Genomic DNA, 23,208 nt, shown 5'->3' with positions numbered 1-23,208 from the left:
TGCGGGCAGGAGGCGGCCCATCCCCACGAGGCCAGGCTGGGCAGCGCTCTGCAAACTGGAAAGTGCCCACCAGATAAGGTAGTTTCTGTCAGTCAGTCAGTCAGTCAGTCGGTCTGTCTGCCTCTCTCTCTCATGCACACACAGCTGCCTGCGCGCACACACACACACACACACACACACGTGGGGTTTCATTTGTTCACTGATTTTGTGTTCTAAGGAGAAGCACTAGAACATAATGCTTAAGAGTATTTGCCTGAGCTCAAATCCCTTCTCCAACTTAATGTGCCCAATAAGCTGTGAGAACCTTTAGCAACCTACATCACCTCTCTGATCACCAGTTTCCTCCTCTATAAAATTTGAATAACAACAATACCCACTTCACAGGGTAATGTGAACATTCAGTATGATGGTGTTCATAAAACATTTAGCATGGAGCTGAGTACCCAATAAGTGTAAAAGAAAGGGTCCGCCCACTTGTGTGTTAATGACAATGGTGCAGCATAAACAGTAACAGCATATAGCTCACTGGGTTTATAAATTCTGTTTAGGAAAACCTGCCTCTCGGTGATTTTAAAAGTGAATTAAAAGTTGAAGAATGCTTTTCGAGCATGGAAAATATGAATATTCCCAATGCTCATCTTGGAACACTTGAACCATAAAGAAAGCAGGTGCTAATCTCCATCCCAGTAAGAAGTTGATGAGATAAAACCCTGCCCAGCTTTCCCCCCTTACCAAGGGACCCTGTAGCCTGCACACCTGGTCCCCTTTCTGGAAAAAGTCTCAGCTAACCTAGCAGAGCCACACACTCCCCTCTAATGTCAAGGGTGGGCCACTGCTCAGAAGGCAGAAAATAAGAAAACAAAAGTCGACAATTATGATGTGGATATCATAACAATCTTTGGAAACATCTAAAATTACTTTTAACAAAAATTCTTTGTATCAGTAGCTCCCTAAGCACCGAGCCCTGCATCTTGCTTACACAGCATCCCTGAGCAGTCTAAGGAAGCTGAAACTCAATGAGCTGACCTCATGTGCTACCACGAGAATTACTGATTGATCCACTCATTTACCTCTTACGCAAATTAAAAGACTGCTCGTCTTCACTAAAAAATCAATGTCCGCTTTAGGCCAGAATGTTTCGATAGAACTATGGCTTGCCCAAGCAGTATTAAATGGTGTGTGTGTGTGTGTGTGTGTGTGTGTGTGTGTGTATGTGTGTGTGCGTTCGACTGTGTTTTAAAAAAAGGGAGATGAGCTCAAAAACCTCCCTATAAAGGAAGGCTTCAGTCTATTTACATCCTGCTAGTCACCTTCTGACAAACAGGTCCTGAGTTAGGAGCATCATCAAAGAGCAAGGAAAACTGACCCCTAATATTCTGAAAGATCCCCAGAGCTCTTCATGGGTCTAGAATCTAGAAGTAGCATCTAGCAGAGGATCTAGAACTTCATTTCACTTCTCCTGTCCCCCGTCCAGCAGAGAACGGATGAAACACTGAAAGCCCAAGGAGTGACCTGCCTGGGAGCAAAAAGAAGACAAAAAAAGAGAGAGCAAGAAACAAGAACGCGGTGTTTGAGGACCAGGATGCTTTTAAGGGGCTTCCTTTGCTTTCTGATAGTTAGAGTTCCCACGGCACTGGGTGCACCTGCAGTCAGATGTAAGTACCAAGTGCTCCAAAGTCAAACAGATGATTTGGGAAATGTTTCTAATAGCCCGAGTAAGTGAGAGTCAATTAAACACTGATGCTAAATTATGACACGACTGGCAGTCTTTCACTATTTTTTAAGTGAGTATCTCTGAGCAGGAGCCATATGGGTGCTGCGATCATGAGGTTTATAAATAGGCCTAATATTCTAACAAGCTGGATTTGAAAAGCCAAAACTCCTGCTCTGTTTCGGGTGGCCGGCAAGGCACCTCCCAGTTGGGCACCAGAAGAATCTGGGGTTTGGGAAATGGATCTGGATCGGCCACTCACACACAATGACATTTCCAGCTCTGCCTTGTGCAGAGCCCAGGCTTTCTGGTAACAGTGATTCACACTGGAGATGATCCCAGCCCCATCCTTGCCCACAGGGACCACGGCCATTGACACACAGTCAGACAGCCAAGGAGAGCTTAGTTCTCAGCACTCAGCCCTCTCAAGAAAGAAGATATTGAAGGACAGACTCAGAGAACATCTAAGAACACAGCAACATGTTCTGTGTTTTCATGAGGCAAGTCCCATTCTTTCTCATTTATGGGAAAATAGACTGATATAAAATGCCCCCTAATAACCATGAAATGAGCCAAGATCGGAATGTTCGTCTGACCCTCTGGTTTTGGTTTTCATTGGCATGTGCAGTACAGACCAAACCAAATTGGATATGTCTAAAAAACTTCTACTGAGTCTGTTCTCCAGCATTTGTATGAACTAAACTGCAGATTGCTGGGGGTGGAAGGTCTTTGTACATTTGTTCACTCCTCCCCGCCACACACAATGATTTTAGTTCTGTGATAGGTATGCTAAACCCTAGATGTGCACAGCTATATGTATCAATTGTTTGTTGGCCTTTTCCATATTTTAAACAAGTAAATGGCAATGAAAAAAAATATGCATAAGCTTTTGATTTCTTGACACCTTCCACCAGCGTATGTACGCATAGGGAGGAAGGTAATAAAAAAAAAGAGAACCTCGTTTCCTACTAGTATTTCTTAACTGATGCTCTACAAAGATCATGCACAATGATTGTGTGTTCCTATTCAACCCAAGATTCAAGGCAAGACACAACAAATAATAAAATGACATTAACTTGACCTAGAACAGCCCAACCATTCGTACAGGGTTGGTTTTTGTTTAAATTTTCTACAAGATTTTTTCTGCTAGTACTTCTACATTGGGAAAAAACTTTTCTATGGACTCCTGCCCTACAGGTCTTCTTAGAAAAGGATGCTCTTGTTCTGGGACAGACATCTCCCAAAGACCCAGTGCTCCAGCAGGTTTAGCCAGAAGTGATGAGGTGAAACCCAGGTGAAGGAAGCCTTCGTTAGCATGGCTGGAGGCTGGGGACAGTGGCTAGGGAGGGTAGGAGAATGTGCATCTGAAACAGAACTGTAAATAAGACAATCATTTTCTGTAATTATTTTCTGCTCAGTCCTGGCAAAGGGTGTCTTTCTATCTACTACTGGCTGGGCAGCAGCAAGGGGAGAAGTTCTGGGGAGAAGGTAACCTAATCCAAACTAAACAATCCTGCAGGAGATTCCTCCTGGGACCCACCAACACCAGTGGATTCAGCAAATCTACGCTATGTCTGGGCTCCCATACTCCTGCAAACCCTCTCCCTTGTTCTCCCCAGCCCCTCACCGGCCTGCAGACAGCTGGCCAGACACAGAAACCCAAGCCTCTTGTTCATGCCTGTTTCTCTTGTGATCCTGGGTTAAAAATTCCAGCACTTGGGTTACTGTCGAAGAGGCCCCCAAATAGGATCCGTCCCCCATAGAAAGCTGAAATCTTCCTTTGGAAAGCAAGGTTTTTTGAGCAGCTCAAACTCTGTTTCCTTTCCCTCCGGCTAAAAAAATCCACTGCTTAAATCTGGGCCATGAACTAATCAGTGGGAATAAAGGGGGTGGGGGAATGGAAAGGTTTTTAGAGAAAGAAAATAGAAAATAAATGTCACACGTGTAGAAGTCCAAGTAGTATGCTTTCTGCATAAATGAGTTATTCCTCTATTCACGTATTTACAACTACTTGCTGCATAATGAGTGCAGCAAGTCTGTGTGGGTGGGAATGGAAAAGATTCTGGTGAGCTCCTTCCTGGGTGCCCGGCTCTTATTTAAATAAACATCAATGAGAAAGGCTGAAAACAAAAATCTCTCTTAATATCTGCGACAGTACTGCCAAAGTGGGGATAAATCCAGAGGATTAAGACAGAAACCTCACCCTTCCCTCCTCTCCTTGTAATTAGAGGAGAAGTCGGTTTTGCTTGCTTCTTTGTTTTGAGTTATTCAGAGAGTTGTTTAAATTCTCTACTTTTTTTTTTTTTTTAATGTAGACTTAGCCAGAACAAAAACTGTATGTTCTGACAAGTTTCCCTTCAATGACAGTCTAATTTTTCTAAGCCTTCCTGGTCCCCTCCAGCAAGTCCCTTCCCTCTCTCCACTCGTGGGCTCTCCCTCCCACACATCAAAGTCTGGCTTGGAAGGAAGCAGCTGTTGGGCATTTACGCTTCCAGGTGAATTCCAGTCAATTTCACAGCTCCTTGGGAATGGAGAACCTTACTATTCCCTCTCTATCTCATAGTAGAATTATCTGCAGGAGCCTCACTGGACACAGACTGTAAAATTCAGCAATTTTAAAAGGACAAGATGATGTCAATGTCCAAAATACAGAGGAAAAGCAAACAACAACTAGCAGGTGTATCCCTCAGGCTCGTTTTGAGCTCTTCTGCCAACAAATCAGCTGAACACGGGGACTAAATTTCTCCTGCGCTACAATAGCTACTTTCACTAAAACTATGCCAAAGCTTCCAGAAATGGCTGCTTTGAACAATTCTTGTTAGTTTTTCTCTAACAGTGGCTAATTTCAGTAAGTGGTTTTATAGATAGAATGGCTGTTCTAAATGTTTATGATGCTCAATTTAAACATCTAAACATTTCCAGTACTCAATTTTTGATCACTAATCCTGATATCTAACAATGAATGTACAGAGGACCCTACTTATGAAAGTATGTATAGTTCCTCATGGTTAGTAGACATGTATTCTACTAGTCGTATTTCTGATAGATGACTATTAGGAAGAGTAACAGTATTAAATTTAAAAAATTATAAAAATTTTCCAAGCTTGGTGGTGCACGCTTGTATTCCCAGCACTTGGGAGGCTGAGATAGGAGGATCACACAGGTTCAAAGCCAGCATCAGCTACTTAGTGAGGCTCTCAGCAACTTAGTGAGACCCTGTTTCCAAATAAAGTATAAAATAGATCTGGGAGTATAGCCCGGAGGTAGAAAAGCCCCTGGGTTCTACCCCCAGTACAAAAATATAAAATTTAAAAATTAAATATCATAAATATTAATTTATAATCCCAGTACATGGGAAGATGAGGATCACAGATTCGCGGACAGTCTCAGCAAGTAGTGAGACTCATAACCTTGTGAGACCCTGTTTCAAAAATAGGGCTGAGGAGCCAGGCGTGGTGGCGCATGCTTGTAGTCCCAGCATTTGGGAGGCTGAGACCGTAGGATCGCGGTTCACGGACAGCCTCAGCTACTTAGTGAGGCCCTCTGCAACTCAGTGAAACCTGGTTTCAAAATAAAGAATAATAAAAAAAAATATGGCAGGGGGTGTAGCTTGGAGGTAGAATGCCCCTGGGTTCCATCCCCAGACACCCCCCCCCACACACACACACACACAAATAGGGCTGAGGATGTAGCTCAGAGTTAGAATGCCCTTTGGTTCAATTCCCAGTACCACACACACACACACACACACACACACACACACACACACACACGAAAGGAAATAGATCTTAATTTGATGGTATTGTAAAATCACCTCAGAGTCATCTTAGGCAAGAGTCAGAGAAGTGAGCCGGGCGTGGTGGTGCGCGCTTGTAATCCCTGTGCTTGGAAGGCGGAAACAGGAAGATCGCGCTGGTTCGAAGCCAGCCTCGCTGGCTTAAGAGACCCTGTTTCCAAATAAAAATATAAAAATAGGTCTGGGAGTGTATTCCGGAGGTAGAAGAGTTTCCAGGAACCCCAGTAACACCAAAAAAAAAAAAAAAAAAAAAGAGTCAGAGAGGTCAAGAAAGTGTGATGGAATTGCAGTCTGAATTTAAACCACTTCTAAAACACACTTGTAGCTTTCAAATATTAATTTTTTACTACTGTTTTCTAGGTGTGTCTCCAGAATGTGGGAAATATTCTGATAATTTAAGGATTTAGGTGTTTGGAATCTGCATCAACCAGACTATTCAGAGGGCTTCCAATCAGTGAAGCAAGCTTCACCGGGCCCCTCTGTGGTGTGCTGGACTCTGGGCCTTGCTCTCACTGCCTGACTCCTCCTGCAGCTCCCTGCTGAGCATCCCATACTATTTGCCCTCCTGGTCCATGGCCTCTTTATGCCCTTGGAATTCTGAGACGGGCCTCCGGACCCCAGGCTTCCATCTCTGCCAAACCTGTTCTGTTGGGGGCATTACACCGATTCCACAATCTAAGAGTCTCAAGCAAAGCTATGTACAGAGATTAATATCTGGGCTGGCTTTCCCGTTATTTTGAAGAAGGAAAAGCCCAGGAGAAAACATATAAACTTCTGATCTCTTGACACCGTCTGACTGTTTAGCCTGTCACACTACACTGTATCCTTCCAACTTGTAAGACAAGTCGTGATTATTAATTTAGCATCATTCATACACACATCTTACTTTGTCAGGTTGTACATTATATCTCCATAAAGTCATCTTCCCTATTCCCCATTTAGTCTGCTCTCACCCAAAGCCAAACCTGCAAACCTGTGCCTTGTTCAGTGATCAGACCTAAGTAATTCAAGCTAAAATCCTGGGCCTTATCCTAGATTCTGCTTTCCTCCTCATTCTCACATTCAAGTCCTATGGGGTCTACCTCCTCGAAGATTCTCAAATTCATCCTTGCAAACAACGGCTTCCTGTGCTCAGGTTCCTGGTGGATGAGGCAGCACCGGCCTTCCTCCAGCGGTGTCCCCAGACTGCAGCCTTCTCACACTCTCTACCACTTGCCTCATTTCTTTTCCTTGAGGTGCCATGTTCCTTGCTGTCTCTGTTGCACAAACAAAGATCTGGGCCTTGAATACCCTAGAACACTGTCCCCTGACTCAGCACTTAACTAATATTTATTCATTCTTCATATCTCAGCTAAAATGTCACTTCTTCAGAGAAGTCTTCTCTAAATCTAGGACCAGGATTGGACACTCTATCAAAAGTATTGACAGAATCCTGTACATCTTTGCGACACTCATCACATTAGTTATTTGCGGAAATACTTTTTAATATTTGCCTCTACCTGTAGACTGAACCCTTCCCGAGGGAGGAAGTCTTGGCCAAATTTCTCAATATACCCCCGGTGCCTTGCACAGTGTTAGGGACTTGATGAATGCTAGATAAAGGGTTAAGTGGACAAATGATGACCGGTTGCTTGTATATGGATGTGTGCCTATTCATGCAAATATACAAATAATAGTCATTATCCATATCATTTTATGTCTTCTCAAATTATTCTCCTAAGCCCTTTTCTAATTTCACACCATTGTATCATTCCACATTGCACTCATAAAATTTAAATTTCTTTGATAACAGCTCTCAAGAGGACTTAAAATACTGAGTACACTCCAATAAACCCTGAATGACACCAGCTCCTTACGTAGATTCAGCACACTCTCTCCAAACTTTGAGTGCTCCACGTGTTGCAGAATTCAGTGTTTCTTACTGATGGGAAGTTGTGATGGTCATTCGGAAAGCTGCCACCAAACTATTTCATGTGCCTCATAGCTAACAATTATCTTCCTTAGTCATTTCTCAAAAAGCAATGAGGTAGGTCATAGATGCATTTTCCCTCCATATTGAGAAACTGGAACTGAAAAGAGTTTTCAAGCCGGGCATGGTGACGCAGCTTGTAATCCCAGCATTTGGGAGACTGAGATAGGAGGATCATGGTTCAAGGACAGCCTCAGCTACTTACTGAGCCCCTTTTAAACTCAGTGAGACCCTGTTTCAAAATAAATTAAAAAAATAGGGCTGGGGTGGAGCTCAGTGGTAGAATGCCCAGTATCACACACACAAAAAAAGAGAGAAAATAGTTTTCTATGAGCCAAAGAAGATTAAATACAGAGAAAACTGAAAATGGAAATGCAGAGACCTCTCTGCTTTGGGCTACTTCCAGACTAATAGTCACGTGTAAAGATTGGCCAAAATAATAAGCATGGAGCTGCCAAATACTGAGTTATAATTAGCTAATAAGTTAACACAACCCAATTATGATAAGAAGTGATGATGCACCATTCAGCTGCATTTGTATTTAAGTAAAGAACATTTATCTTTAAATGGGACCATCTAGAAGTCATTCATATATTCACCACTTTCTATTTTATAATGTACACTAAAAATGCATCTCAGAGTGATTTAACTTGATGTTATTAGGAAGTGATATCTTCCATCTCTGAACCTAGCAGGTGCTATTTTATTTTCTGGGGTTCTAGAGATTGAACTGAGGGGCATTCTACCTCTGAGTTACACCCCCCAGCCTAATTTTATCTTTTGTGTGTGTGTGTGTGTGTGTGGTACTGGGGATGGAACCCAGGGGCATTATTCCTCTGAGCTGCATGCCCAGCCCTATTTTTTATTCGTTATTTTGAAACAGGGTCTCACAGAGTTGCAAAGGGCCTCACTAGGTAGCTAAGGCTGTCCGCGAACCAGTGATCCTCCTGTCTCAGCCTCCCAAAGGCTGGGATTTTCCACCATGCCTGGCTTTTTATCTTTTATTTTTGAAACAGCATCTCACTAAGTTGTGGAGGGCCTCACTAAGTTGCTGAGGATAGCCAAAAACCTGTGATCCTCCTGTTTCAGCCTCCCAAGTACTGGGATTACAGGTGTGCTACCATGTCCAGCTGCAGGAGCTATCAATCTCGGTCACTTAACAGTTAGTTATTGCCCTTTTTTATTGTTTTCTTTTTTAAACTTTTCACATGTGTATGATCTTGCCTCCTTAACTAGCCTTTATGATTCCTAAGGACAACACTTTTCTCTTGACATTTTCATGTCCTTTCTGAAGCTCCTAATAGCTAGTACATGAGAGAAGCCCCCCAAAAAATGTATTGCGCCAAGCCAAGCGTGGTGGCACATGCTTGTAATCCCAGTACTTGGGAGGCTGAGACAGGAGGATCCAGGTTCGCAGCCAGCCTCAGCTACTTAGTGAAGCCATCTGCAACTTAGTGAGACACTGTTTCAATATAAAAAATAAAAATATGGCTGGGGGTGTAGCTTGGAGGTAGAATGACCCTGGGTTCCATCCCCAGTACCACAAAAAATAAAAATAAAGAATTAAAAAATAGGGATGGGGTGTAACTCAGAGGTAAAATGCCCCTTGGTTCCATCTCCAATACTGCAAAGAAAATGTGTCGAGCCATCTGACATTTCTAATTAAATGAGAAGGTAAGAGGACTTACTAATGTGCTAATGATGTGATCCGGGGAAAATAAACAACAATTATTAAAACTGTTCTTCTAGAATGGGCACTTGGCCGAGCTTCAGGTCAGTGTCTTCTTTGCTCTGTCACCTCCTTGCAAGGCTTTACCTCAGAACCGAGACTCTCAGTGCCACAGCTCCAAGACAAGTGTCCCCACAGTTCAAGACTGCTGTCACTCACAGGTAATGGGACACCCCCGAGGTCACCAAGTCAACTTGTCTACACCCAAGATTATGATTCTGCTGTATTGACACCTGCCCTTCTCTCCCAGGTCTCTAGCAAGGCAAATTACATGAGATTCTCTACCATGCTCAGGCCAAAACAAACTGGAAGACATCCTTCTCTTTCTCTGCCCAGATCTAAGTTCAGTTCCTTGATTCAGGCATCATCCTTTCCAACTGGTCGCTAAGCCTCCTCTCATGTCTAATCTGTCTCCTATGCTTCATGCAGAATTATGATCCTAAATTTCAAATCTCTTCTTCTTATTCTTCAGCATAAAAATCTTTCAAAAAGTTCTTTATAACTGAGAGGACAAAATGGAAACTTTCTTAAAAAATAAAATATTTTTGCAAAAGATATTCAAGGAAAATGTCTAAACTATAACTCTTTTTTATTGTGTAGTAAAATATACTCAGATAACCACCTCCTTAAACTATGAGCATGTTTAATTTGAGTAAAACATGAGGTAAATTGTAAAAATCCCACGCGTCAGTCCCTGGCTCACACCTTCCTTTTCAGCTTCACCTCTCTCCCTCGACATGTCTCCTGATTTTACGTCTTTTCACATACTGCTCTCTCCATTCGTGAACTTGTAGCTACCCCTCACTATTGCATGAACAGGACAGGATGCCACACAGAACCTTTTAGGTCAAATAACAGGGCTTTTTGAGGAATGATTTGTACAAGGTAACTCTATACCTTGGCCAGTTTGGGGACCAACTATTGCTATGGTGATGTGGATGACTTCTGTCTAGTAGCTCCACGTTGAATGACAATAAAGAGACCCAACCACATCCTGTCCTTTGGGAATCACCAATGAGATATGAGCAAACAGAGGCTCCCAAGGACCCCAGCCATGATTTTCGAGTAGCCCAGAGAAACAGCTCAGAATTGCGAGCTAGTGTATTCTGGGTTGAATGGATGGATTTCCTCCACATCTTTGCAAAAGGCTTCTTTGCATCTTTGTAAACAGGATGACATCACTGAAAGTAATTTTTTTTTATGTCTCTGGCCTTCCAGGCAGAGATAGGAAACGTCATGTTAAATGAACATTAATTATTTCAAAAATCAGACAAAAAGAAAAAGGATACAAAATAAATTGACTCAAATAAAAAATACAAGCCGGGCGTGGTGGCGCACGCTTGTAATTCCCGCACTTGGGAGGCCGAGACAGGAGGATCGCACAGGTTCAAAGCCAGCCTCAGCTAATTAGTGAGGCTCTCAGCAACTTAGTGAAGCCTGTTTCCAAATAAAGTATAAAATGGGTCTGGGAGTGTAGCCCAGATGTACCAGAAAAAAAGAAAAAGAAAAAAATTACAGACCCCAAAATACAGACATCTCTGCCTATCCCTCCACCCTGTCTCGTTGCTATATAGTTTGCAAGAGCCACTTAAATTCTCTGCACAATAGGATGTTATTAGTTAACACTCTTTCAGAGAAACCAAACTTGAAACTGCCTAAGCTAAAACAGACCCTGAAAGGCTCGTGCATCTGGTTCTGCCAGCAGAATCCGAGCAACATCTGCAAAAGCTGGGCCCCTGAGAGCTGACCCAGAAGGCTTCCACTCCATCTTCTCACCTCTGCTTCACTCTGAGGGATGGATCACCAAGGGACATGGACCAGATGGTAATCACTGTGAAAGCCCAGATGAAGGGGGAAGCGTCTCCCAAGGCCAATACAGAACTGTCAGTGAAGGACTCCTGCTCCTCTGGGGGACTGGGGTCCTACCTGACACCCACCACTATTGCCAGGAAGGCAAAATTCTGGGATTGCCCATTCCTGGCCCATGACCCAGTCCTATGCCAGGGCTTGGGATAGAGTGCAAAGCAGGGTTTATTACCATAATAAGGGAGAGGGCTTGCTAGATAGACAAAATCAATAATTGTTCCAGTTTACTAACCTAATAGTTATAAACCTGCCTTTGTACTCATACTATTACTTTAGACAATGCAAAAACTCATCCCCTTCCAAAAGCACTTGATAAGGATAAAATATATTACACGGACTACCTCATAGTTGGGCAAAATGAATACATAAAACCTTAGATAATTACACTTATGCCAGCAAATGCCAAGGCATAAGTGAAACCTGTCCTCTTGCTCCCAATTATAAAGAATACAGCACAGGGATGCCTTTTTGTCATTGCATCAGGACCTAAGACCCAAGTCAGGACCCACTTGCTCAAAGCCAAGCAGCCATGAGCTTCCCCACCCCACCTCATCAGGGCAGAGAATGCCTGTTGTCAACTAGGAGACTAGGAGAAGCTCTGAAACATTCTTGTCCACTCCTATGGGGGAAAGAAATGTGAGAATAAATCATGGGCACAAAGTTTATCAAAAAGCAAAAGTGAGGCTCCTCAGAAGAGTAAGAGGCCAGCAACCCCTGACAGATGGACCCCTCAAAGTTTTGGTGTGCTATATTTGTTTTCTTCTGGCTCAGAGAAATGTGAACATGTGTTTTAGAGGGGGCAGGGCTGCAGAGGGAGGCTGAGGAACTTGAGTCACAGTTGGCCTTTCTGCATTAGTGAGCATTTCCTTCAAGGGACAGGGAGGAAACATCAGCAGTAACACCTACCCTTGCTTGTAGGTTGTTATAGTCTCAGCTGGGGCAGACAGTGTTTAAGGCTCATTAACTATTCGTGTGTTGGTAATGCTACAATGCCAGGTTAAGAGTTTTACTTCTTTCCTTAAGAAACATAAAAATATAAGCATTGGTAATTTATCATATACCAAGAAGTGTTATAGGCACCAGGGATAAACCAGTGAGCCAAGGAGACAAAAGAAATCTCCCTCAAGGAGCGCAAGTTGGAGTTGAGGGAGGCAGATAATAACAATGTATAAACGCCACAGTATTCAGAGGAGGAGAAGTACTAGAAGGGTATAGCAGGGATTGGTGGGATTGGAATGACAGGGTACTGTCCACTGTAATCCCTTTAGCGTAGACTTTTTCAGATGATAACCACAGAAGCCCTCTCGCTGGTCAAGACCACTCCTGCCCAGTGCAGAAAAGATAGAGACAAGGGGAGGGAAGACAGAGGGAATCTCAGTGAACTCTAGAAGGGGACTCAGCCTGCGTCACGCTTTTCCACATCTCGCTCGCTCCCAATCCAGTTTAGATAATGCTACTAAAACCTGCTCAGGGCACATTAGGTTGGTCGGGCTCACGGCCCATATGCTGATTCAAATATGTATTTATCTTTGCTTTGCAAATATGTACTTTCTTCATCATCTATTGATTAAGCTCCTGTGCTGAAGCTGTTAACGGGCACTGGAGGCACAGTGAGGGCAAGCCACATGAAGCATATCTCCTCGCCCAACTTACATCCTAATGGAGGATGTAAAAACTTCATCAGATTAAATAGCAAAAGCTGGGCGTGACGCTATACACCTCTAGTCCCGGTACTTGAGAGACTGAGGTAAGAGAATCACAGGTTTGAGTCCAGCCTCAACTCAAAAAAATATATAAAAATTACAGAAGAATTGGGTGGGTTTAACTCAAAGGCAGAATGTCCCTGGGTTCAATCCCTAGTACCAAAAAGTTAAAAATAGAGGAGACAGTGACAAGAAGTGATACCACTGAGTAGTCTGGGCACGAGCTGACCAGATCCCGAACTCACGTGCTCTTGGACCAGATGAGCTGAATTCCTCGCCATCTGCGCTCACTTACAAAGTCCTTCCTACAGGAGTGTCATGGTAATAAATTGATATGAAAATCCAATTGTAGCTACTGGCTCTTTCGAAAATACTGAAAGAGCAACTTCCTTTCTCTTGCTGACAATCTGTGTGTGGACAGATAGACACGCACCCTTCCATTTCCGCATGCTAAAGTACCATCCCCAAGTTGTATAAATGAGTCTGGGCTTTGGCTCCAGAGTTCTTAGCAGCTTATTCTAGCACTGCTGCTTTGTTAAAAAGAGAAAAAAGAAAAAAAGAAGTTGTAGTACAAATGATAGTAGAGTCATCAGGGTGGTAAGGATGTATTCTAACAGCTGACATGTCCTTTCGAAATTGGAGTGAGAAGGAAAGATCTCAAAGGACTGATGCTGAGCAGTGATGTGTCAGTAGGAAGGGCAGGAAGAGGGATTCAAAAACACATCCGGGAAGAATCAACCTGCACCTTGCATGCTCAAAGGCGCCAGGCTCTGGGTGGGTGGGAGAGACAAGCAAATGTAAATGCGTGTCTACTGCACTGCAACACCTTGGAGAGGGAAGCCTGGCAGGAAGCTGAGAAAGCCCGAAGACAGCGTGTGCAAGTGCTAAACGCTTTTCCCCACAAGTTCCCATCTCAGCTCTGCTGATCCGGCTGAGCACTTTCTCTTGCCTGAGCAGCTTCGTGGAATGGGTTTGAATCATTATGCAGCCTAGGAGAAGTGACACCAGTGCTAAGTCCCTCTAAGTCAGGAAGGCAAGCTGTCTGTCACGCTGTCACCGACTTTGTAAACATGACAAACGTTCTGTGTGCGGCACAGTAAAACCCGGTCACCACTTGGGAAAAGGCGCTGCATGTCAGGCCCCTAAACTGTCAGCACAGTTTGTCAGCCAGAGAGATGAGACTTCCAAATAGGTGCACAGCCTCTATTTGTGCCAGCTAGATAGTAAAAAATCAAATATTTGGCATGGTTTCCCATGAGACAGTGGCATGAAGCATACTTGATTCACTAGTGAAATGCTTTTTACAAACTGCCCCTCACAAGAAGATGCCGTGAAGAAACACACTTCTTCACTCCTTCCCGGGAGAAACTTTGACCATGCTATCAGATGCGGTCTCCCCTATGGTGAAGCTAGGTAGATCAGTACCTATTTGATTTGTTCTGTCTTGCTTTTTGTGTGCATGTGTATGCTTTTAAAAGCAATGAATGCCAAACAGGCAAACAACAACTGGCAAGGAGCTGGTCTTCCCATCGCTGCCCTTGGCAGGAACACAGTGTCTGTGTTTGGAGGAAAACTATATTTTTTTAACCACTCTCGATCTCTGATGCCAAATAGCTGATAAAAATGAGTATCTAGTAACCTCAGAAGGTATCTTTGGGAGCTGCTTGGTCAACTGAGAGCAAGTTGTGACTGTACAACTATCACTAACAGCTCTTGGACTGAGATGACCAGCAGTTCATCGTTTATGACTAGGTACACACACACACACACACACACACACACACACACACACACACTCCCATGGAGGCCACCTCTCCTCTGTCTCCAAAACCAATAAATGATTGAAATCCAGAGATCTCTTTTCCATCAGGCCAATTAGAATTGTGTCAATATATTAAAGACAAATGTTCCTTTTTGCTCTTCAAAGGTCACTAGGAAACTCCAACACTGCTTCTGACAACCACTTTCTCCAAAACAGCCCTCCCTTCTCGTAAGTATCTTTCTGCTAGAAAGATGCCTACAAGAATACCAGAAGTTGAATTGAACTAGGAAGAGGGAGAAAAGGACCCAGCAGTCAGACTGCATGTTGAACTTGAATGGCTGGTGAGCTCTCCCCCCACCCGCCAAAGTGCTTGCAAGCAGTTTGCAGACAAAAACTCTTTACTTGAATAAAAGTCCCTGACCAAGGTCCCAAAACTTTTCTACTTGGGCCCAAAAAGCCAGAAACGCCTCCTGGGATATTATGGTCTTCTATGATGAATCTAAGGACATCTCTCCTTCCCCCAAAGAAGGTGAGACTTGGAAATACCAAGGCGTCCTAAGAAAGGCAGCCTTCCCTGGGCCGGAGCGAGGCAGCAGCGACTGTAACTAAGGAGAAACAGCTGAGAACTTCTAGGGCTGGACTAAAGGGCCCCGCGGGGCGGGGTGCACCGCAGTAGTACAACGGGTGGGAGAGGGGCCATGGGGGAGGAAGGCGATCAGGTGTACTTACAGCCCTCGGAGGCGAAGCCAGATTTTCTCAATCTGCTCGGGCTGCAGGTATTTCAGGGAGTTGCTTTCGAATTCTTCAATCTCCTTGGTTGGGGACTCCATAACTGCAGGTTCTCACTGGGGGTGAGCGGAGAGGGTTCGCGCTGCCCCCTCCCAGCCTGCTCGGGGTCCACCTGCGTCCCGGCGGAGCCTGTCCCTCTCGGGGTGCACCCCCCCCCTGTGCGCCCCGGGCCGGGCTCAGAGCCGCCTGGGACCGCCGGGGGCTCCTCGGGCCCCAGGTGCGCCCGGGGGGCGGCTGCGGAAACCCGCCATGGCCCGACCCGCGCCCAGAAACAGGTCGGGAGTCGCGCCCGGCACCTCGGGTCTATTCGGATCCGCTCTGCCCCCCACACAAAGCGATCGGCATGACGGCAGAAGGGTTTGGAGGAGGAGGGAGAGCTGGGCGGGAGGAGGGAGAGCGAGGAGCGGCCCCGTGGGGGGCCGGGTGGTCAGCCCCCGCCCGCACCCGCGCCCCTGGCCCCCTCTCACTTACCAGCCGCTCTGCAGACTGGCAAGTGGGGAAAGTGGTCCTCCGCCCGCGGGGCTGGACGGGCTGGAGGGAGGGAGGGGCGCGGCCGGGGTCCGCGGGATCCCCCACCGCTGGACCGCTGGCCCCAGGACCCGCTCGGGAGGGAGGCCGCCTGCGCTCCCCAGGGCCCGGGCTCTGCCTGGAGGTCGCTTCACAAAGTCCTGATGTCTTAGTGCAAATGGGAAAATCAATCAGTCAATATCGAGAGAGAGAGAGAGAGAGAGAGAGAGAGAGAGAGAGAGAGAGAGAGAGAGAGAGAGAGAGAGAGATTTCTTCAATGACTGCCACTCGCCCCAGGCAGTCCCTGCTGCCCTCCTGGGGGCTGCCAGGGCCCTTGTTGATGTTGGCAGTTTGGCAAATTGTCTGCTAGGTCATTCACAATGTCAATAAAGTAACTCTGGAAGAACGGGGCCAGATATGGAGCTGGGGCCAGGGAGGGTAGACAGATTGAAAGCAAGGAAAGGTTAAGGCCCTGCTCGACCTGTGAGGTGAAGCCATCACCTCAAACCCACCACCGGCGTCCTGAGATTCAGGGTGCTGCGCATGAGGGATTCTCCCCACCGCTTGGCAGGTAATGTTCCCTACAGCCACACTCCCGGCATTCTGTCTCTATCCGCCAGATAATTACTTACTTCTCAGAAGTGTGACAAACTGAAGGACTAGCCTTCTTTCACTGGTCGAGTTAAAGTTCCTGTGATTCTGACAGAGGAATAGCGACCCTGGCCGAGTCCTACCAGCTCACCCTCTGGCAGTTCACTCTCCAGGCGCAGGAAGCCAGAGTGCCAGCGGCCTAGCTGTGCTCCCTAAAGAGAAGGCACCAGCGCTTCAGGACACGCTGTGTAACCAGAGGCCCTGCCGCCCTCCCCGCAGACCCCAGTCACTCCACTGAAGTCAGTCTGGAAGCACAGGATCTTCACTGAATTAATGCATTGTTACCAGACAAGGAAAACACCACACCGCCAATGTACTTGTGTGGAGTCCGTGCCTCTGAATAAAACCAAATACCCAAATAATACCATGGCAATACGTGAAGGTGTTGCCACCAATTCACTAACACACGGGGGAAGAAGGAGGGGCCAGGGCGGGACATGGAGGGGAATACACCAAGAGCTATGTGCTATGTGTGTTTTTATCACGTTGAGTGACAGTCTCACGATGACGTGGAGTTGCAGTGCACTAATAAAATAATAATAAAATAAAATAAAAAATAAAACCAGTTCTCCAGTTAAAGTCACCCAGCCTGGGAACAGTGACCTGGGGAAACGGGACGCGTTTGTTTTGTGGAAGCGTGGCCCCACGTGGGCAGTGTGTGCGCCTGCTGTCAGAACACGGCGTACAGTAGTGACAAGAACAGGAAAATACCTGGGCCAAGCTGTGCTCTAAGGGTCTACCCTCACGTAATACAGGACCATGGGCAGATGCTACCATCCCCATTTTACAACAGAAATCCTAAAGCAGCCCCAGGCTACCTCATAGAAAAGGAAGTGAGCGGGAATCGTGGCTCGTTATCTCAAGCCATACAGATGTTCCACATCTGCAAGGGAGGAACTTAGACAAAATGATTTCTTCTGGCCATTCTACCTTTGTGATTCTTTGAGGTCACAGAGAGGGCTTGGGAAAAGGAACCGGGTGAGAAGATATAAGACCATCATTGAACGTATTCTTTCTCTATGTCAAGGCTTCTCCAAGGACCGTGCTGGGCTGCGGGAAAGGAAGGAACGACAAAGGGTTTCCTGGGCCTTCCTGTCCCCACAGTTCCTCTGACTTGTCACTACCGACAGCAGGATTTGGGTTAAATCAGAGAAAGGCTAATTTTGGAAGGAAAAGGAATAGCTTTTTACTGCAAATAAGAAAATATGAGAGAAAAGATAAAATCCTTAAAGTTTCTAAAACAAGATACTGTTTTAAGAAAAATATTTTTTATATTTAATTTTTTTCTTTATTAAACATAAGTGGTATACATTTAAATTATACTTGGTGCCCTCTCCCCCCCCGCCCCTGTTTTCCCTTCCTCCCCTCCCACCAATGATTGTCCAGAGTAACCATGCCATATTCATAATTTTACACATATTCAGATGTAGACCCTCATTAATCAAGTTCAGTCTTCCTCCTCCCCTATCTTTCCATTCAAGCTTTGCTGGTATTTCCCCTCCACTATCTGGAGTCCCACTGGTATCCTCTACATTCCCTAGTTTGGGCATATTAGAAAAATATTTTTAAAACTAGTAGAAATGCTGGTCTCAAAACCATGATCCTAAGCCGGGCGCAGTGGCGCACGCTTGTAATCCCCACACTTGGGAGGCTGAGACAGGAGGATGGCGCAGGTTCGAAGCCAGCCTCAGCTACTTAGTGAGGCTCTCAGCAACTTAGTGAGACCCTGTTTCAAAATAAAATATAAAATAGGGCTGGGAGTATAGCCCAGAGGTAGAAAGCCCCTGGGTTCCACCCCCAGTACCACAAAAAAAAAAAAAAAAAAAAAAATATGATCCTTCTGTCTCAGCCTCCCAGGGACTAGAATTACGGGCTAAAGTAGTACTCCTTTCGGGTGTTGCATGTTTTTATGTCACTCAGGTTTTAGTCTCTCTTTATCCATCACAGACAGAATGGGCCTACTCACTGCAGCAAGACAAGCCACAGTCCTGCTGGTGTCCTCAGAAGGAAGCAAAAACTGGGCGGATCCAGAAACAAAGAGTCTAGGGAAGTACAGAGTCGCTCACAACTTGGCGCTGGAGATTAACCTCCACTGTGACCGTCTCACTCAGCTTTGTAAGTGAGACTCTTGAAAATCTCACACGGTCAAACATCACTGAATATATCCAGACATGTGTACATACACAAATACATATACACAAGAACACACACATGCGTATTGCCAACGATTTAAACACGCATATGACCAACCATTTAAACGCATCCCCAATGTACAAATCGTAACTTAGACTAAGTACGAGTAACTTTTGTCCTATCAGTATTTAGTATCATCAAAGACAAGAAAGTGAGCTCCCCGCCCAAACAAAATTCAAGAAGTTGGATCACCATCTGAGGAGGAAGGAATAGGGCTTTGTAGGCAAGAGAATGACATCTTTTCATCTCCAAGACTTCATAATCCCCATATCCACAACCGCCACTCCTACTGGCTACTGAGAGCTACCATGCCCCTGACCCGCACTGAGCCCGTCACAGTCCGGTTCTCTGGTCTTTCCGGAATTTCTCACCCCCAACCCACCGGTGAGAGCGGGAACTGGCTGCAATCGTGTTCTTAATAATCTTTAACCAGGCCTCTTTGTTTCTTCTTGTTTTTTTAATTTTCCCTCCATGATTGTATTCTGCTAGCATATGACGTATGTTCTATAGCAATCATTCTGTATGGTGTTTAAGATTGTACTTTGATGGTTTTCTTTCTTTTAAAGTTGTGGTTTTGGTATAGGAGAAAAAAGATATAAAAACTTAGTTCTAAAGTTGTCAGTTGCCCATCAGGCAATTGTCCGTGTTTTCATTTCAGGGCAGCTGCTCATCAGGCAGTTGTTCGCGTGCCTTCATTTTCAGGTCTCTCCCTCCCAAGTCCCGGAGAAGAATCTCCAGAACTCTCAACAACATACTTCAGTATAGCTCCATTACGCCCACGTGCATGGAAAGTAAGCAGGGAGCTTCATTATACCCATTTGTGCAGAGACTGTCAAAGGCAGGACAACTTCTGCAAAGACATACAGGTCATGCGTGGCAGAGCAGGTTTCAAGCCCAGGCCAGAAGGCAAAGGTCACGTTCCTTTCGCCCTCTCTACCACCTCCCTCCACCACGCGTATAAAGAGACTAGAAGGAAGGTACATACTAGAGTAGGGAGGGCTGCTGTCACCGTGGGGAAACCACTGGCTGCACAGTGGACACTGGATCTGGAAGGTGAATGAGTAAAAAGTGCTTTTATGGAGAGTGGGTAGAGCCAGGTAACTCCAGAAAGAGCACGCGGCATGAAGAGAGGCGTAGGGACATGAGCAGGGCCACAGAAACGTGTGTGGCCTGACTGCGAACGTGTGTTGGATGGGTGAGACAGCCCCTGTGGTCAGGAAGAAGTCTGGCTTCTCCCCTGCGGGTGTTGGGAAGCCAGGAGTGGTTGTGAGCATGAGGCGGCATGGTCACCTTGCAGGGAACCCGTATCTGAACATGCTTCATGTCTCACGTGTGAGATCCCTGCGCTCCAGAACTTTCTACAAGACGCAGGACAGCAAGTGATAATGGGCTCCCCAAGAAGGACTCCGGCTACCAAATGCAAACTGGCTCCTGAACTAAGGAAGGGGGAAAAGTCAGAGGAAAAAAACAGAAAAAGCAAAGTAGTCTCCCACGGCAGGCCTCCCCCGCTCCGTGATTCTGGCTGCTGGCTTTGACCTCCAGAAGCCAGCCTATGCCCTTGATCCATTTTTCACAACTTGGCAGTGACATCAGCAAGAGTCTTTTGAGGGGAGAATTCTGGAGATACATTTAGGGCATTGGAAGCAGCACCAGGCACAGCAGCCCTCCTCTGCACCCGCACCAGATGTGAGCCACCCGTAATGTGCTGCCTGTCTGCAGAGGCTTCCCCTTCACGCAGGAGACCTCTACAGTGACCCTGCCACACAGCTTCTCCCTCTGGAGTCTTCTCTACTTGATGTTATGATTTAGGGAGAGCCTATCCCAAGAACCACCTTTGTTAATAAAAAGAGGTGAACAGACAGTGGACTGGCTAAAACTAGAGGTCCCCCAATTCTAACCCCAACTGAAATGGAACTCTGAGTGAAGAGCATCACACACACATGCCCAGGTCATGGCCCAGAGAATTTGGGAAAAGGACGTGGGAGAAGAGATGGGTGGTGCCCCAACTCAGGGGCAGCCTGAGAGAACCAGGGGGTAGCCCACGTGTTTCTGCTCTCTGGTAAGATCCTCCAGTTACTCAGACAGCAGCTCAGGTGCTCCTTCCTTCCCATGAGGTGCCACAGGCAAAGCAGGGGACTTGGAGGGCCACCAACTCGCCCTGTCACCTACGACAAGAGCCTTCTCTTCCCTGGCCCTGCCTGGGTTGATCCTGGTCAACTCCAGATCCCTTTCTAACCCTCGTCTGCCCTGATGTGAACAGCCTGACGGGCTAGCTGAACTTTTCATGAGCCATAGGCAAACCTGGGTCCTATCCCCCCAGACCAGGTAAGATGAGAGGACACGTAACCTAAGTGAGCTCATCAGAGTCATGTTCCCCACACCTCTAAACAGTGATCAGTCCAGGAAAACATATGACTACAAGAGACCCAGCGCTACTTTTCATGGGAGGTTGTGATATGATCATTTCAAGAAAAAAAAAAAAGGATTCCCTTCTTCTTTCTTTGAAATAAACCATAGGCTTGAGGTTATCTTGGTTTTGGCATTATCTTTTCCACCATGGGAAGACAATATACCAAAATGATGACATCAACACATAGAAATTCACTAGAAAGACAAAAAATAGAATGAGAAAAGATGAACTTGATGCTGGAGTCAGAGCTATCCATAGACTTTGAAGTTGCATGAAACAAATAAATGCTACCTCCCCGTTTTTTTCTTACAATTAAGCTGGTTTGAGTTTTATTTTTGTCACTGGTCAAGTAAAGGATCCTGTCTCATACAATCATCCTATAAAGGATGGTGGTAAGGAGTGAAAATAATGTGTGACCAATACCTACTGGAGACAAAAAAAAAAAAAAAAAGTCCTCCCCATCCCATCTTTCCAACAGGAATACCGGAGAAAGAGACAAGAGCCTTGGCGGGCAGAGTACCCCAGGATAAATCAGAGGAAACTGTATTATTTTGATTAATAGATAATGATTTTGTTTCTTGATAAGACATATCAAAAAATTGCCATATTATATACATAAGCCCCTCAAAAAAAAACTGAAGTGAATTAAACATTTATTACTATCACTGTTATTATTTTCATTAGCAGCAGTTTAGAAATGAAGTGCCTGACGTCTCAGAGGTCCCTCCCCCGCCCATTTTCCCTGTGCTACTGCGATCCTCCAGCTTGTAGCAAGGCAGCGTGACCGCACAGGAGCCCTGACTCCTGGCCCCCGTGGCCATGCTGCCTCTAGGAACACACTGCCAACCCAGCAGAATGAACTTGCCTATACTAATGAAACTGAAATTTCTATTCATGTAAAACCGCTGATGCTACAGTCAGCCGAATTCTGACCCAAATGTACAGAAATGAGTGAGTCAGTCTTCCTATTGCTATAAGGAAAATCTGAATATGGAAAAACTCATAGCTGGAAAGGATCTGAGCCATCCTTAGACCTCAGCTCCTAGTGCTCCCGATAAGGAATGACCAGCCCAAGCAGGGTTGGTAACTGCGTGGCGAGTGGCCAAGCTGAGGCCAGACTCCCAGCCCAGTGCTCCAGTGTCAAGGAAGGCTCTGCCTCCACCTAAGATTTGGACTCAACAGCTGGCTCACAGTTAAGAAGGAAAGTCCACAGAAAGCATGGGCCATTGGCAATGGCTTCCTACAGGAAGGGGTCTCTTGGACAAAGAGTGGGCAGAGCAGAAGCTCTTGAGAATAGAAGTGGTTCCTGGGCATCTTCCAGGTGACAAGTAAGAACCCACTGCGATGGGCACAGGAGTTCAAGGGACAATGGGCAGAGGCTGTACCAGCAGACAGAGGAGGGAGGCCAGGGCTGCCATATTAAAGCTTAGGACATTTCATGTTCTTGCCAAAGAAGAATTAGTTTCCTGAGAAGCTGCACAGAACATGTTAACTGGGATTTGGGTTTGCAAAGAAGGATAGAAAGGGGTTTCAAACATTGTTTTCAAAAGTCTACTAGAGGTGAAGATTTGTAGGTCCTTTATCTGAGGGGAAAGGAGTCCACACATAGGTGCTGGAAAGGCTTAAATTCATTCACTTATTCAACAAACATTTGCCAGGAGCCTCCCCGTGCCATCTATTCTGTGTTATTAGGTTTGCATTAGCCAGTAAAAATGCGGCAGTCTCTGCCACGCAGCTTCCATCGCAGTGGAGAACTAATAGTATACAGATGATAGATCAACAAACACATCATCATAAAGGTAGAAAGTGCTGAGAAGAAAATAAATAGAATAAGTATGAAGAATGATGGGAATGAGACCTATATATAAATAGGGTGGCAATTCAGCTACGGGTGTGTAACAAACTGCTCCCAAAATTAGTGACTTAAACAACTCTAACACTCTCTCTCTCTCTCTCTCTCTCTCTCTCTCTCTCTCTCTCTCTCTCTCTCTCTCTCTCTCTCACACACACACACACACACACACACTCTCTCTCCCCTCCCTCTCTCTCCCTCTTCTCTCTTTCTTCTCTCCATCTCTCCCTCCCTATCTCTCTCTCCTTCTCTTCCTCTTCCCTCTCTCCC

General features: G+C 45.6%; 1 protein-coding gene across 3 annotated transcripts in view; it reads right to left on the bottom strand.

Annotated features, from left to right (window-relative positions):
* PDE1C (phosphodiesterase 1C) overlaps positions 1 to 23,208 on the bottom strand; it is a gene marked incomplete at both ends in the record, with an annotated part of 503,660 nt that overhangs the window by 288,435 nt on the left and 192,017 nt on the right. The window contains one exon of one of the 3 annotated variants that reach the window (XM_080701936.1): positions 15,266 to 15,366. The exons of the other annotated variants lie outside the window; for them this stretch is intronic. Coding sequence (XP_080558062.1) covers positions 15,266 to 15,366 — 101 coding nt within the window. Of the gene's footprint in view, positions 1 to 15,265; positions 15,367 to 23,208 lie in introns of those variants that run through there. 3 annotated transcript variants of the gene reach the window in all.

Source organism: Muscardinus avellanarius (assembly GCF_963383645.1).
Source record: "Muscardinus avellanarius genome assembly, chromosome: 9".
NCBI classification, from domain to species: domain Eukaryota; kingdom Metazoa; phylum Chordata; class Mammalia; order Rodentia; family Gliridae; genus Muscardinus; species Muscardinus avellanarius.
This window is presented reverse-complemented; position numbering and strand designations above follow the sequence as displayed.